The sequence below is a fragment of the Ambystoma mexicanum genome, chromosome 2q (genome assembly GCF_040938575.1).
Source record: "Ambystoma mexicanum isolate Mex_15411 chromosome 2q, UKY_AmexF1_1, whole genome shotgun sequence".
In the NCBI taxonomy this organism is placed as follows: Eukaryota; Metazoa; Chordata; class Amphibia; order Caudata; family Ambystomatidae; genus Ambystoma; species Ambystoma mexicanum.
In genome coordinates, this window is record NC_090924.1 from 883,352,495 (window position 1) to 883,364,421 (window position 11,927).

The window sequence follows — 11,927 nt, forward strand, 5'->3', positions numbered from 1 at the left end:
ATCTCAACATACACTGCACTTGCCCCCAAACACATTCAGGCAGACCCGACACACACCCCACACCCGCATCTCAACATGCACTTTCACACAACAACAAACATTCAGGCAGACCCGACACACACCCCCCCGTCCGCATCTCAACACACACTGCACTTGCACACAAACACATTCAGGCAGACCTGACACACACCCCACCCCCGCATCTCAACATAAACTGAACTTGCACACAAACACATTCAGGCAGACCCGACACACACCACACCCCCGCATCTCAACATACACTGCACTTGCACACAAACAAATTCAGGCAGAGCCGACACACACCCCACCCCCGCATCTCAACATACACTGAACTTGCACACAAACACATTCAGGCAGACTCGACACACACCACACCCCCGCATCTCAACATACACTGCACTTGCACACAAACACATTCAGGCAGACCCGACACACCCCACACCCGCATCTCAACATACACTGCACTTGCACACAAACAAATTCAGGCAGACCTGACACACACCCCACCCCCGCATCTCAACATACACTGAACTTGCACACAAACACATTCAGGCAGACTCGACACACACCACACCCCCGCATCTCAATATACACTGCACTTGCACACAAACACATTCAGGCAGACCCGACACACCCCACACCTGCATCTCAACATACACTGCACTTGCACACAAACACATTCAAGCAGACCCGACACACACCCCACCCCCGCATCTCAACATACACTGCAGACATACAAATACAAACACACCCATAGACACCCGACACCCCCCCACCTCTGCATCTCAACATACAATGCAGACATACAAATACAAACACACCCATACAACCCGACACACACCCCCACCTCCGCATCTCAACATACATACAAAATCAAAAAACACAGGACGGAGCCGAAACAGACACACACACAAACATACAGCCCCCCCACCATGTACTTACCCAGACGTCCTGGAACGCTGGCGAGGCTTCTGGCACTGCCCAAATCGTTTTGGGTTGGGTGTACCTCTACATCTGTGCACCCCGGTGCACAGATGTAGAAGTATACCCAACCCAAAACGATTTTTAGAAATGGAGGGACAGATTCAAAACAAGAGCCTCTTGGTTTGCATCCGTCCCTCCATTTTTAAACATCTTTTTTCTCCGGCTTTTACCCGGGCCGCCAGAGAGAGACAGTATGGATGGAACAAAGGGCCATTCATACTGCCCCTCTTCTGTGCGGCCCGTGGGGGGGTGGGGATTGCTCAGCCCCGACTTCATTCTGCCAGGGGCGGGGGGGGAGGGGGAGGAGGGCCCCGCAGCCCCCCCTACTCTGCACCCCTGCCAGGGCAGATTAGGTCACTGAGCCCCAGCTTCCCTGGCAGCATACACACACACACACACTGCGTGACTCACGGCCCGGCAAGGAAAACAAAGACTTTCTTAATGGAGGGCGACCTTTGCTGCTTGCGGGCCGCCTTCCATTAGGAAAGTCTTCAAACCTGCCGGGCCGCATCCAGCAGCATCACGGGCCGCACTTGGCCCGCGGGCCGTATGTTGTGCACCCATGCCTTACTCCATCACGGCTCCCAACATCCTGAGCGGCAGCTTATGGACAGCAGGCAGCTCCGGACATGCCCGTTGCCAATTGAATGTAGACAGATCTACTATTTAGACACTGGGAGAGAGCCATGAATCCACATTGGTGGTGAGGAAGCACTCAACATACAGAACACAATGGTATAGTGTTGCAGTCCTGCTGAGAAATGACATTTCTGAGCATGTGAGCAGTAGGCTGGATCAGTGCTGCCCCATAAAAGGTGTAGAAGCCTCTGTGAGAAGTGGCAGTACTGTCCCAACGGCGAGAAATGTAGTATTTTCACATTAACTATGCTTAAGAACTTTGGGTTATTGAATAGTGCTGCTACATTCTGAGTAATTCCATCCCTTTAAATATATGAGCTCTTGTATAACCACGACAGTGTTGAGTTATTCTGATGATGACAGACTTGCTCATTAGTTCTGGTTTTGTATCATTAAATGTATTTCAGATCTTTAGAGTATCGGAAGGATAGCTCAGGGAAAACGTGCTCGCCTTGGAAGCAAGATGACACACAGCAACACAGGTTCGATCCCTCGGTCTGCGCAACACAGGTTCGCTCCCTCGGTCTGCACAACACAGGTTCGCTCCCTCAGTCCGCACTTAGAAACCTCTGGGTAGTACACGCATTATAAATAACCAATTACAATAAAAAGAAATACATCTGTTGAGAAGTGCTGGGACCAATAAGAGTGTAGAAGCTCAACTGAGAGGTGCTGATGTTGTCCCATCAAAAGTATAGCAGCCCCACTAAGATGAACTACCATTGCCTCAACAAAAGCATAGTATTATCGCTGAGAAGATTCAACAATTATACAAGCCCTGTTACAGCAGTACTATCCCGTCAAGAGTATAGCGAGCTAAATGAGGAGTACCAGCATTGCCCCATTTCAAAAATGGCAGCTCTACTAGAAAGTGCTGGCTCATACGCCTCCGCTCCCCTCCCATAGCATTCACCCTCACCACGTGCACACTCAGAGACAGGCCAACAGTCTCATTTGCCCTCCCTCGCTTTGCATCTGTACCTCCATTTCTAAAAATCCTTCTAGGTTGGGTGTACCTCTATATCTGTTCACCTCTCTTTGCAAGGGGGGTGCACAGATGTACAAATACACCAAACCCAAAACGATTTTTAGAAATTGAGGGACAGACTTGTTTTGCATCTGTGCCTCCATTTCTAAAAATCCTTTTGGGTTGCGTGTACCTCTACATTATTCACCCCTCTTGCCAAGAGGGGTGCACAGATGTACAAATAGACCCCACCCAAAATGATTTTTAGAAATGGAGGGACAGGCTTGTTTTGCATCTGTGCCTCCATTTCTAAAAATCGTTTTGGGTTGGGTGTACCTCTGCATCTGTGCACCCCTCTTGCCACCAGGGGTGCACAGATGTACAAATACACCCAACCCAAAACAATTTTTAGAAATTGAGGGACAGACTTGTTTTGCATCTGTGCCTCCATTTCTAAAAATCGTTTTGGGTTGGGTGTACCTCTACATCACGATTTTTAGAAATTGAGGGACAGATGCAAAACAAGAGCCTCTTGCTTTGCATCTGTCCGACAAATTCTAAACATCGTTTTTCCCAGGCTTTTACCCGGCCCGCCAGAGAGAGACACAGTATGGATGGAACAAAGGGCCATCCATACTGCGTCTCTTCTCTGCGGCCGGGGGGGGGGGGGGGGGGGGGGCGCGGGAGGGTGCTGAGCCCGGACTTCATCCTCGGGGGGGGGGCCGTGGTGGGGTGGGCCCGGGCCCCGCAGCCCCCCGTATTCGGCGCCCCTGCACATATGTACATCATGTATTGTCATTAGAAGGCAATGTGACGCACGCATGTACAGAGCACGCGACATTTACCAAACCGACCTCATGTCGGAAAGAACATTAGCGCCGGGAGTTTTGAACTGGTCAGTTTCACAAAGAGCGCAACTAGTGCCCACTGGCATCGGCCGGCTGCTTTTTGGCCAACCGGGTTCACGCTCTCGCTGTTCTCCCCTTTTCTAATGCAATAGATGTTGGCTTATTTCAGCCGGATCCAAAAGTGGAGCACGCGGGAGACATTCGGGGCTCATCATTGATACGCAGAGGAAGAGCTCCGGTGAAGAACAGTTCGTACATTTCTCAGCAGGGTGGCGACCACCTCAACCCACCCTCCCCCTCGGACTCCATCACACAGATGCGCTTTTCCTGGAGACATCACTGATTGGCGAAATGCCGAGATAATGAAACATGCGGCCACTCACATGTTAGTGTTCGCTGTTGACGTCAGCCAATCGGCAGCCAATCCCACCATGTCCAAGCCAGTCGACAATTGATTGAAATATCTCGGGTGCCCTGCGAAAGGACCAGATGGTTGCATATTAACCTGAGCGTGTATCCAACACATAAGACATATGCAGCACACCTTGTTCTCAATAAAAAGGACACACGTGTTCTTGTTATACTTCTCTGTAAGTACGCATACACATGTTTCATTATGCACATGACTGGCGCTGTTTAAATTATATTAACGCACGTGTATCCTAGTATGTGTGTGTGTGTGTGTGTGTGAGTGGTGGCGTCTGTGCATGTGCATGATGCCTGCATACTTGAACGCATCTGTGTGTGCTGATAAGTGATGCATATGCACGTGTGTGTATTTGTGTATGTGCTGCCGTGTGTGAGATTGTGCATGTCCCGTTTACATACAGTTAAAAAAAATCTAACTTTTGCACTAAACGCCATACAATAAACACAATATGGTTAGTATTATTCGCATTCGTATTTTTACAAGCGTGTTGTATACACGTGCATCCGTGTGCGTACGGTCTTTCGTTTTAGCCCATGAACAAGTGTACTTATAAAAGACACGCTGCGCTGTATGACTCGATGACAGCACAATCTAACTCTCGTGTGGGTGCTGCTGGCGCAGAGCAAATGCATATCCTGCTCAGCATTTAAAACTGGCGCACCTGCTTCGTGATTGGAAGCGCGTATCCGCGGAGCGTCAGGGTATATAAATAGCCCTGTCTTTGGCGGCAGCTATTTCAGGGCGCGCGCGGTTATTAAATCAATCTCGAGTTCCCGCGAGTTGTGGGGCCATTAAGGGGCCGGCCGACAACGGGCCGTGTGCGGTGATCAGCGCCGATGAATGGCCGCTTATCAGCCAGGAGTAGAGCGGGGCTGGAGCGCTGCGCCGGCCCGAGCGGCTCGTAACTCTGCCGAGATAGAGCGGGCGGTATCTCCCCGCCACATGACGGCGGGACTAGGCTGGCTTCCCGGGCCTTGTGCTTCTAAATGGCCGTGAATGGTGTCTGGCGCTCCGCCACCGCCGGGTGATTAATGGGCGTCAATGCAATAGGCCGATTAGAGTATGTGCCGGCTCATTATCCCAGCGGTGACATATCTGCGGCATTATATCAGACAGCCTGAAGGAACGATATATGCTGACAAATGGGGCGAGCAAGCAGTCGTTCTGGGCGCTCACGTGCTGGGATATGTTTACAAACATTGCTAGCAGTACACACAAAATAACATCTACCCCAGTCCACACTACGGCCCTGATTCACAGAGCGGTTTCCAGTGGGGGTTTTGCCATTATAAACATGGGGTGGACTGGCCAATAGGGGAGAACTCTGGAGATTTCCCGCAGGTCTCTGCACCCTGGGCCTCTCTTTTGTGTGTTAATCTATTTGTTTTTCCAAATGTTCTCATAGGAAAATGGGGCCACTTTGAAAATGATTTCCATGGCCCTGTTTTGGTTCCCAGTGCGGCCCTGATTATAAAACGCTTCTGTGAATTTGGCCCTATGCCTGGAGCTCAGAGTGGATGTATTTTCGGTTTGCGAAGAAATGCATGGAGTGTTGCAGAGAGGAGACGAGCACCAGAACCAGCGGCTGAGTTGCCTCTCAAACAGGCAGAACGCTTATCAGTGACAAGCACACACACACACTGGGAGATAAGAGCACGCCCAGGGAGCACAACGCATTCAATTAAAAGCGCGGTATCCACTCGGATGGCCGGCCCAATCAGCGTCGCTTTCACCCAGAGGACCGGCCCAATCAGCGCCGCTTTCACACAGAGGACATTGGCTGGCACAGCACGGCGGCTGGAGACGGTGGAAGGCGCAAAGGTGTCTAAGAGAAGGGGCTTTGGCCATTTCCAGTCGATGGCCACTTACCACGTCACAGCTGCTATGGCACAGTTGGTGGGGAGCGGCGTGCCTTTATGCAAGTGTACGGTTTGGAAAGACGCTGTGGGGCTCTCCCCAGTTCCACGAACTAGAAGTGCGGCGGTGTTCTTCATTTGTTCTTGAACCCCGCAACATTGTTTGTGGTAGAATCTTGGGGTGAGTGAAACAGAGCTATTGAAACTGGCCGTAACTAGTAAGAATTGTGGGAACACTCGGCGGCGAGTGACGGGCAGAATTCCAACGAGGGATAGAGAGGTTTGGGCCAGAACTCTGTTTTTTTGGTGATACCGGACTGAGCGAAATACTGCGAATTCCACGAATTCTGCTAAAGACCAATAGGTTTTTCAGGAGGACGCATTTTATTGGACTTCGTCAACTTTCACCCTCCAGCCATTCTGCGGTTTTTGAAAAGGCAGCGTTTTTTTTCTGAGCACAAACGTGTAACTTTCGAGTGGGAAAATTCGGTAGACAATTACACCGCGTCCAGAAATGTCGAGCCTCCTGCGGACAGAGCGGAAAAAGCGCGTGGGCGCCCAGTATGCGTGTGTTCATGTCACAGCAGGCGGCAGAGAAACGCCTGACCGCTCGCAGAATAAAACGCATTCGTGCATTCAATGAAGGACGCGGGGGCCGGCCTAGTTTCCAAATTCGAAATGTGACCCCGAGGCGGTAGAAAGAGGTCTCGGCCTGCCGTTGAGTCTGCGCCTGTCAGTGTGTGTTGCAGTCACTAGTTAGGACCCCTCCGGCGGCAGGAAAGTGGCGAGGAGGGGTATGCACCGGCTGCGTGGGTGTGACAAATACACGCTGCGAGCTTCGAGGGGTCAAATGGGTAGAGTGCCCACGAACATGCAATGTGGCGTCCTCCACCCACATTAGGTGCCAAGCGCCCCCTTTACGTTTCCGAGCAGGAACCTGGGCCCACTGCAATGATGTGAGCGCAGGGGCTGCCGCTGCGCGGCGCAGCGCAGGCAACTCGCGCAATGGTGAAACATCAGAGCACATGTCCAATGCCTTAGTTAAGGGGGTGCAATGGGATTCGTGCGGATCTAATTGTGATCTGTCTGCCAGGGGGGAGGGGGGGGGCAATTCAACGCATTCGGTGCATGCACCAGCGCTGTTATTTGCCATCGCTGAAAAGGCAGGTGATGGCGTCCTGCGCCCGAGGAGCACTGGACGAACTGCGCTTACCCCAGAGTGCGGTGCAAAGGTTTATCGCGTCTGTTGCTCTTGCGTCCACTTGCGTGGTGTGAAAAGGCCGCGTTTTATGCTGCGCTGTTCTGGTCCAATCACCGAGGACGTCAGAAAAAAAACCGTCGATTCTGGGAAACGTGTACATTCCTTTGCGAGTTATTGAACTCCTCGGATGCCCGATTATCGTTCGTAAATGGTGAACGTTTAAGAGAAAATCCCATGCCTTTGGCTGAAGAATTAAGGGTTTGAAGCGCCGTGTGCATAGATAGCTGGGGTAACAGCAGCAGGGCCATGTATACAAACAGCACCGTGCTCGCCGCACTACCCTGTGCATTAATATACTGCACACAAACGCCAGAATGCCTCGGTACACTAGGATACGATGCAGCATTCCTGTGTTTCTGATTTTATAGAGTGTGAAGTATAAGAAAACACACATTATGCCGCACCCAGTTATTGTTTAATTGTGTTCAAGATAGTTACACAGCACACGTTTAGAACATTGACAGCTAGGTTTCTCTACATATGCAGGCGTTGGACATGGGTCCCACGTGTACGAGTTGTGGACCATTAGAGCAGGTGGCGGAGTTATAATCCTAGCGCACCCGATGGTACATTCGGTAGACGTCAAGTGGCCCAATACCGTCGGGGATGCCGAGCACTTTACTGGGCGCTGTGGGGAAGGCAGGGGGCCGCTCTGTGGGCCATGGGCCTATAGCTCGGGATCCATTGCTTCGAGGTCCGTCGCGTCAACTGGCGCTGTCTTCCTCGGAGAAGCAATCGCTTTCCTGTCACGGAAAATAATGATCTTCATTACCGGCCCGACTGAGCCCGAGACTCGCTCCGCGGCCCGCTCGCCCCGTAATGTGGGGAAGGTGTTTCCACGGAGGATGGCTGGCTGGAAACCAGGCCAAAGGAGCAACTTTCCGCTCTGCCGGCCGCTCCCCCGCGCCTCTGCCCGGCCTCATCTGCTCTAACACCGCGCGCAATTACACGGCGCGATTAGCCGGTAATTACCCCGCGTCTCCTCTTTGTTCTCACAGAAGCCGCCACGCTCCGGCTCCTTTATAGGCGCCAGAACTAAGTGCAGGGTCTGGCAACACTCTATGGTGTATTTTCGTGTAGGTAGATATGTAGCCTGGGTTGTACGCAGCCGAGTAGCAAGGCCCGTGTGACAGCAGCCGCATCTCCAACCTCAGGCGCTGTGCACTCTGAGCCGTGCCGGCTGGGGGTTGAGTGGCGGAACCAGGAGGCGGTGGGGAAACAGGGAGGGGCGTGACAACGCGGGTTCTACAGCATAGAGTTTTCGTTTTTATTTATTTACCATATTTACATTACACACATTTGACAAAAAAAGATACAGGACCTGATTCACAGCGTTTTCCAATGGGTTTGCGTCAATATGAATAAGGACCCCGGTGCTTCGCCTAACACACGATTTTTGAATTCGGGGGCAGTGCTTCCGTTGTTTAAAATAAGCCACATTTCGATCATCTCTCTGAATCAATTGCACTAATTAAAAATGGATCCGTTAAATAGCCAGATATTGACTTTCACCCAGAAATGTAATTAACGCGGTAAACGTATTGAACCTATTGTTGCAAAGTGCGTAAAAAAACTCGTTTCAAAAATACCATTAGTCCAGTCGTCTCTAAAGTTAACGTCACTAGCCACAAACACACACGTCATATACAAGTCCTCGCGCACCCAAGTTCGCGCGCGCAGGCACACACACATACACACGCACACACCGCGCAGCGTGCACGCCGCCGCGGGCCCGGTACCTGTTTTGATGGCGTACTTGAGGGTGGTCTTGCAGTTGAGCAGCACCCCGTCCAGGCCCTCTGGCTTCTCGGACAGCTCCCAGTTGTAGGCCTGCAGCAGCTCGTTGGGGTAGTGGAAGTCGATGACCTTGGTGGAGCGGTCGAAGGTCCTCACCACGTACTGGAGCAGGACGTCGACCACGTCCTGCAGGAAGGCCATGGTGGCCGCCTCGCCGTGGCTGGCGGGCAGCAGGTCTGCGGGGGCGGCACACAGACAGGGGACATGGGTCACTACAAGCACGCCTCACCGCTGACAACACAGATGTCCTTTTTAACCCACACAATTAGGTTATCAACAGAGCAACCGCAGGCATTTCACTAAAATCTGTAATCAGTAATTCACAGTAATATGTACTGTATGGGTGTATTCGCTCTATGAACGAACCCAGGTCTCCCACAGGCAATTTTACGCTGATAACAATATATCATATTAGCATCTTAAATCTTTACCTCGAATCTTTCAAGTTCGCAATTTGACAAAAACGGAACCATGTTCATTTAAACCTTGGCAGTGTTTTAGAATTAAAATTGGAGTACATATTTGTAGTTACTGGAATATGAACTATTACACACAGAGAGGACCACACACTACATCAATGAGGCATTATTTCTGGAGTCCCTTGGAGGCCCGGGCGCACATCGCATGCATAGGGTTGGCTGTCACTAGACATTAGCTCTGCATAAATGGCCGTTCCCTGTTCATTACTTTGCCCGTGAAATTAGATATTCCGCGTTCTCCAGCAGTCTTGAAAACTCGCCCTCTGCTGAAGGCCGCGCCAAGTGCGTGTGTGTCTGGTGTGCGCGCGGCTAAAAGTGCCGGCGATGTGCGTATTGGGCGATGTAACAAAACGTTGAATTTCAACCCCAGAAAGCCTCAATATTGGGCAGGTCTCACGCGAACAACAGATAATTCGTATTAACACAATGTGTTGCGTGTCTCCGGATTAAAAAAATAAACAAGATAGTTACAGTGACCTTGTTTATAATAGCGTCACAAGGGTCTACCACCTGCAGCTGAATGCGGAGATTTAATACAATACTACTCTGAAAATAAAAATAAAATAAAAACCCCTCTACCAAATATTTCAAAATAAACTGCAGGGAGAGATGGCCGTTTCTTCGCCAACATCGCTGCCAGTGTTTTGTGTGTGTTTTCACGAACCGTCTCCCAAGTACTTGATGCCAAGCTTGCAGTTGGACGAGTTCAATGTCAGTGACAAACCAGAGGGACAGTGGCACACTGAGAGAGCTGGCCACACGAGAAAACAGAGCAGCGCAAGCTGCAATTAAACCATTCACGAGGGCTTCACGCAGGAAGCACCTGTGCATGCCGTGGGCACAAGTAATGCACACACTCTCTCCCTCTCTCTCTCTATACATACATATATATCTTACAAATGCCGTTTCAACTGACAGGTGGCATGGCATTAAATGCAGGTATGCAGTCTATTCAACAAAGGCAGGCAGCATTCAATGCCATGCCACCTGTCAGTGGCAACGGCACGAAATACACACAACCCCAGGTCCGTCAATCCGCATCAGATGTGTGTTGCAGGTTGTCTTTTTCTTGTCTTCTGTGCACATGGCTGAGAGTGCGAGGCGATGGAGTAGTTTAACCCCCCCTTCCTTAGCGCCCCCCCCACAACATTCTATTGTTTACCTGTTGAGCGTAAGAGCGAGTAGTTGATCTCGGGTTTTTGGCACGTGCAAGGCTTCTGGTCGCAGGTACAGGGGGCCCTGTTGTCCTCTGGGCACATGCCCTCCTTGGACCCCGGGTCCATGGGCCTTTCTGCGTCTCCATACAGCAAGGCTGCGAACGACATGGATCAAACATAAAAGTAAACCAGGGGGGCAGCAGAACAACGGCGCGAGGCGGAGGCAAGTGCACGAAAGGGGTCCTTCATCCTCATAGAAGTCACAGGGCGCAGGGTGTGTTATAGCAGGCGAGCGCACACCCGAGCAGTGGGTCGGATTCGCGCGCACCCCTCTGCTGCCTCATTACAGTACATGGGCGGCTGTTGCCTCGAATTTCATGCCAGGGACTTACCGCAGAGTTTGTTGCTAATTCCTCCGGTAAACTTTTGTGCAACCTGGCACCAGGCTTTTGCTGGAAGAGAAAACACGTGTCAATAGCGAGCAAGAGGAACCGTTCGTTTTCCTTGAGGTCAAAGGGCTCACGAAGAGATGGAAAGTTCACTTCAGACACCTGCGCCCTCGTGGCTGCTCTCAGGGGCCAGCGCCCAAAATCACTCGGGCATTCGAAGAAGGGGGTGCTCATTCAACAGAGGCACTTTTAAATCAGCGAGCATTGTCAGGTGAGTTCATAGACGGGCACCTTTCTTCAATGCATTAAGTAGTACAGGTTGTTGCTGACATCTTTCGCGTCCTATCAGCTCATATAACTCAAAGAGGCCCGAGGGGGAGAGGGGAGAGAATTGCCCACTGCCTATCTTTGCCGGGGTCCCTGGTCTCATTGGCAGCGTCCCATGCCATGTGCCACAGTAACGCTTGCACACGCGCGCACGCACCGCCATAACCACCAAAGCACCCATTGCACTGCACACAGCTGGTATGAACGGATGTATTGATAAGTGGGACAGATACCACCCCCACCCCTCACCCTCCGCCAGACTAAATGGACCCGGTTGCTTAGATACATGCTCTGAAAATGCGGGGTGACATCTCGCAGGCAGACTGGCCAACCCCTCGCCCACCTGTTGCCCGCTCCCAAACGCCGCAAGGCTCCCTTTCTCACTACCAGCCCTACCTGTGGTGGGGTTGTCGGGATCGCTGGGGGCTTCCTCCCCCCCAAAAGGCCAGAACCCCGGACCGGGTGATGCCATCGGAGTGGACGCCCCCGGCACCGAGAGACAGGCAGAGCGAGGAGAGAGGCCGCTGAGCAGGAGCTGGTGCCCGTCTGTGCCCGGGGACAGAGAGTCCGTGGGTCCAATGGGCGAAGCACGCTCCGGCAACTGGGCGAGAGGAATGGCAGGCAAGTGGCGAGCGTGTGTCTGCGCGCAAGAGCTGGTGTTTGTCTAAGGGGGAGTCTGAGGCAGTGGAAAGGGAGGGGGTCCTAGACAAGAGGTGGGGAGGAGCGGCAGCGGAGAGCCACTAAGAAATGAGAACTGGGGGTGTAGAAAGAG

At 51.8% G+C, this 11,927-nt stretch overlaps 1 protein-coding gene across 1 annotated transcript in view; it reads right to left on the bottom strand.

Moving 5' to 3' along the window:
• GAD2 (glutamate decarboxylase 2) overlaps window positions 1–11,927 on the bottom strand; it is a 742,591-nt gene extending 730,664 nt beyond the window's left edge. The window contains exons 1-5 of the mRNA XM_069648150.1: window positions 11,552–11,927; window positions 10,832–10,891; window positions 10,445–10,594; window positions 8,746–8,979; window positions 3,843–3,933 (exon numbers count right to left, since the gene is read on the bottom strand). Coding sequence (XP_069504251.1) covers window positions 3,843–3,933; window positions 8,746–8,979; window positions 10,445–10,594; window positions 10,832–10,891; window positions 11,552–11,627 — 611 coding nt within the window. The 5' untranslated portion in view covers window positions 11,628–11,927. The remainder of the gene's footprint in view (window positions 1–3,842; window positions 3,934–8,745; window positions 8,980–10,444; window positions 10,595–10,831; window positions 10,892–11,551) is intronic.